General features: G+C 54.8%; 1 protein-coding gene across 1 annotated transcript; it reads right to left on the bottom strand.

Moving 5' to 3' along the window:
* Positions 1 to 1,381: 1,381 nt before the first annotated feature.
* HMCES (5-hydroxymethylcytosine (hmC) binding, ES cell-specific) lies at positions 1,382 to 3,980 on the bottom strand (the record flags this gene model as incomplete). The annotated part of the gene is made up of 5 exons (XM_009574780.1): positions 1,382 to 1,588; positions 2,002 to 2,194; positions 2,652 to 2,812; positions 3,340 to 3,459; positions 3,813 to 3,980. Coding segments are annotated over 5 exons (849 nt in total), but the record flags the coding sequence as incomplete, so codon positions are not given.
* Between the last annotated feature and the right edge of the window lie 1,068 nt (positions 3,981 to 5,048).

Consider the following 5,048-nt stretch of genomic DNA (forward strand, 5'->3'; position numbering starts at 1 on the left):
AACAGGCTTTCTGGCTGGAAATCCTAATCCCACCCCAGCTTCCCATAAACCAGGAGACCTTCTGGGCTCAGCCGCCCCTGTGGCACACGAGGGATTCAGACACAGATTTGGCTCCGAGAGCGCTCGGGTCTCCCCAGGTGCCCATCCTGCGGCTCCTGCCCCAGCTCTGCTGTCCCTCCCCAGGACGAGCCCCGGCTACGGCTGCCCCTGCAGCTCCCCAGGGACAGATCATTCGAAAGGAGCTCCAAAATAAATCCCCAGGGAATATTTTCCACTGGCAAATGGAAATGCTCCAGCAACATGGCCCTGCCGCTATCCTGAGAGCTCAGCAGCTCATAGCTGGTCTCTCCCTCAGCAGATGGAGAGGAGACACGAGCTCTGCCTGCGAAACAGGAGCAAGGGGGCTGCGGTAGGCAAGGGGGACAATGGCACGCACATGGACAAGGGCACTGTGCAGTCAACCAGTTAATCCCATTTTATTGCTTCCAATACAAATGAAGTACTGCTTTCCAGCAAGGGTCCCACTATGTAAGGCTTTTGGTCTGTAACATCTGGCTCTGTTTACAAAATCCCTGACCTCAAAAATAACTGCCCTATGCTGTTCTGTAATGGCACTTTGGTTATCTGGGCTTTAATGAATGACCCTTATGAACAAGGCAGAGCACATCCCTCCACAGATCAAGAAAATCCTCTTTAAGTCTTCAAATCCCATTAATGAAATGATTGTACAAACAACGTGACCAAGACACGCTGTCCCACCCCGCTGCCTGCAGGGAAACCCAAGCAAAGCCCAGTTCCTCCCAGGCACCGCTTGAACATCTCCCTGTTTAGGAGCCACGAATGCACATGGCAATGCTGGTGCAGAGCGGGATGACTCTGGCAGGTCTTCCTGAGCCTGGGGTTTCCTCCTAGTTCCTCTGTACTGCACGTTCCTCTGTACTGCAGACATCTTTTGAGGGTAAGAGTATTCAAAAGGAATTTGTACAGAATCAATATGGAATTAAATGGAAAAGAGGTATGAGTTTAATACCAAAAAAAAGGAAAAGAAAAGAAAACAGGAGACATGAACCGTGAACACTGTCTGAAGCTACTCCTCCCCAGCAGGCTGAGATGCTTCCCAAGGCTTTATCTGCACTTGGCACGAGCGACTGCCAGGGAGGGAGGCCAGCACGTTATATCCACTCCCGTCAGCACAAGACAAAGCCAAAACCTTCAAAGATGAACACCAACCTTTAACAAAACACAAAGAACACAGACCACAACCTAGAGCATCGGATCAACATCTGAGAGGCTTGGAAAATCTCAACATCAAAAAAAACATTCCTCATTCTGCTTAGGAATATCAGGAGCAAAAAGGATGGCCAGCCATCCCAGCAGGTCCCTAAGCCTTGCGCTTCTTCGCAGCCGGCTCTCCCTCCTTCCCCAGCCACTGCTGCAGGATATCTGCGCTGGTTTTCTTGGGTGAAGGGCTGTGGATGAACTGACTTGTCCACCTGGGCAAATCATTTTCTTTCTTCTGGGGAGAGCCCTCCTGGGAGTTTTTCAACCAGCCCAGCATCACTTTGCTGCTGGGGGTGGCTTTGACCTCCTGGAGAGACAAAAGACAGTGTGAGAGAAGTTAGAAGCATGGCGAGAGCAGGGCAGGCAGCCGACTGCGAGAGCTGGTCCAGAGCGGGATGCAGAGGCTGGAGCAACGGCTCTGTCTGCAATCAGGCACATCTGCAGGAGGTTCCCCGGGCTGCTGGGAACAGGCTTGTTCCAAGCCCCATTTCACATGGAATTTGCCTCATTTGGCAGAGAAATCCTGGCACAGGGTGACAGTTTATTTCTGGAAGCGGAGGGAAGGGAATCTGTTTGAGGCTCTGCACTCCAGCATCAAGCACAGGCATGCCCTGCAGACGCTGCCTGCTGCTGCCCCTCCTGCAACCTGGCAGCACCCTCCCTGCCCAGGGACGTCACCATAGCCAAGCTCCCCCCTGCCAAGCCCCTGCCAGCCCTCACCTTCTTGGCTCCCAGCTCGATGGGTGCGAGACACTCGGGCGCGTTATTGCGGACACTGTTGACAAAGGTGGACACTGGATGGAAAACAATGTTCTCCGTGGGCTGGATGAGTTTAACTGCTTCTTGGGTTGGCACTTCAGCGAAGTCCAGCCATTTCCTGATGGCCTCATCCCCGTCCAGGATGGCTGGCATCCTAGGGGACAAGACAGTCAGAACCAAAGCCCAGCGCAGATATGGCAGAGCAGGGTGGCAAAAGCCAGGCTTGCAAGCTAGCAAGGAGCTGGCAGCTCAGGGGGAAACGGGGAAAACTGAAGCAGCAGCATGTTCTTCCACAAGGCAGAGCGCGCATCGCTTCGCCCAGGTAGCTGCTTTGCTGGAAGAGGCAGACGGGTTGACTGCCAGGCCCCGGTCAGGCGGAGAGCGATCCAAATCCGGAGAGTGATCCAACTCCGACTGCCACCCGCTGGGACACGAAGATGGTGATTTATGGAAAGGGCATGAGCTGGTAATGTTGTAGTGTTTTTCTCCGAGGGCATCAGGAGAAGGCAGGACTCCCTGTCTGTGTCCTGCCAGACTGGTGTTTTAACGGTGCAGCTTTCCTCCCTCGCCGCCCCCACTGCCCTGCAGTCCCCTTGCCTGCTCTCACTTGCCTGTGATGGATGAAGCTCACATCCTTGGAGGCATCCACGGTGATGATGGTGTAAGTGTACAGCATTTCTCCTCCCGCCGGTGGCTCCCAGCAGTCGAAAATCCCAGCCATGGTGAGCAACCTCCATCCTCTCCATTCCTCGTCTCCCTCCTTCCCCTCAGCCTGCAAGAGAGAGGCCCCATCGCCTCCGTCAGTCCAGACCCGTGACTCAGATCTGAGTCATGAACTGAACTAATTTGAGGGCTTTCCAGGAGTCCTTCTACTAATTTGAGGTAACTCTAGGAGAGGTACCAGGAGCCTCATCTTCCTACAGGCAAGCCAGCGCCCTCCTCCCCTTCTGAACATCCCAGCCGACGGCTCAGCCGAAGGAAAGAGGTAGCGAAACTCCCAGCCCAGTCCCCTGAGAGACACGTTGCCCACCCATGCAAATATCCAGCATGTGGGGAGCAGCGAGCGTGACAGCGGGGACGCTGTGGCACTGTTTACAGCCAGGGGACCGCAGCAGCAGAGACCACCGGCCGCAGAGGGATGCCAGGGTGCCAAGCCTGCCGTGGAACAGAGCCCCATTGGGAAACAGAGACCCAGAGCTGGGCACAGCTAGAGGGAAGGGGGCTTTTCCCAGGGCAGCTGGAGGGAGCAGGGGCTCAGAGCTGGGCACGAGCATTGAGACACGATGAAGGACTCCATACCACGGCATCCTTGGTCTGGGGGAAGTAAATGAAATATGGCTGCTTCCCCGCACTGTGCTGCTGCCACTCGTAGAAGCCATCTGCCAGGACCACACAGCGCTTGCCCTTGAGGAGAGCACCCTGGGGGAGAGAAAGCACAAGCGAGCCGTGAACAGCAGCCTCGGGCAGCCTGCGAGGGAGGACGGGGGCTCCTGGGACCACCCAGCCCACTTGCTCCCTCTCCGGGCAGCCCTAAACTGCCCCACGGGGTGCACAAATGCCACCGCCAGCACTGTAACGAAAAAGGAGCTTCACCAACAACAACCTTTTCAGTTCTTCTATTTTAATGAAATCCACCAGCTCTGCAGTACAGAGACTTACTCTCCCGTGCAGCAGGCAAACAGTGACCAGTACTCGCTAGGGAGATGCTTCAGCTCTGGTTTTGCCAACTACAAGATCTCTTCAAGCTGGACACAAAGACAGCAGCAACTCACCTTGTAGGAGGACTTCTTCAGCATGGTATCACTACGGCAATTGGAGGTATTAAACTGCATTTTGGAGGGGTCATCCTTTTTGAACCAGGAGGGAACCAGGCCCCAGCGCATGTCCATGAGGACCCGCTCGGAGGAGTCTGCATCCTTTTGAACGAGACAGAGAAGCACCTTGGGTCAGAGCCACATTGCAGGGACCACGAGCATCCCCACAGCTTGAGAGAGGGGCTTTGCAGAGCCCTGTGGAAGCGGCTTCTCCCCCTGCAAGGGGGGAACAGGCTGGTGTCTCGGCCGAGAGCTGAGCTGGGGCTCACAGCCCCTCCAGCACCGAATCTGCCCCTGCTCTTTCGCAGGGATGCCATTCACAAGCCGTGCAGAAATAGCTACTAATTGTAACCCTTTGCGTATTCTTAACAGCTTTCCTGTAAGAATTAATCTTCAGCAGAAAGCACAAGAATATTTTGCAGAAATAAATAACTAAGTGTCTCAGTGAGGCTTGCCCAACAACTCTCCGCAGGAATGAACGCAGTTTTTCTTCAACGGGAAGTGCCTGGACACGCGAGCTCCCTAGAGTAAAGGGTCATGTCGGGCTGGCGTTAAGGGCCTCAAAACTTCCCTCTTTACAGCGAGTGTCCCAAAGGGTGTAAGCCTCACCTTCATTTTAATAACGTGATTTCTGCTGACCTGATTCACTTTCACTCCTTGCGCTTTGCATATTATCTGCCTTCGGACAATGGAAACGGCTTGTGGCTTTCACTTCTCCCCCAGCTCGCTCTCGCTTTCTGCCTGCAGCTGCCAGCCCCGGGTGGCGCACAGCTGGGGCAGCGAGACCCCGGGGGGCATTTGCTCCCAAAGAACTGCAGTAGATATAAATATATACATATACCTACTATAGATGCATATGTACAGGAAGGTGTATGTGCCCAGTTTTGTGAAGTCTTCCAGAGCCTCCCCCAGATCAGGAGTGGCAAAAAGGGGCACCTTATACCAGGCCTGTGTCCCAACAACTTGAACAGAGACAGACAACCAAGCAGGTGTCTGCCTGTGACCTGTATCACGCTCCCAGCCCCGTGTTCCTCTGCTCCACCAGCTTATCGCCTGCTCTCGGGGGGATGTGGGACCCCAAGGCAGGAAAGGAGGGTACAAGGATGCCCGACAGCATCACCCACGGGACTCCAAAGTGTTCCACCCCATCCCCTGTGCTGCGAAGTGCAGCAGACCCCGTCGCTGCCCCACCGG

The sequence above is a fragment of the Fulmarus glacialis genome, unplaced genomic scaffold, assembly GCF_000690835.1.
Source record: "Fulmarus glacialis isolate BGI_N327 unplaced genomic scaffold, ASM69083v1 scaffold18680, whole genome shotgun sequence".
Taxonomy (NCBI): Eukaryota; Metazoa; Chordata; class Aves; order Procellariiformes; family Procellariidae; genus Fulmarus; species Fulmarus glacialis.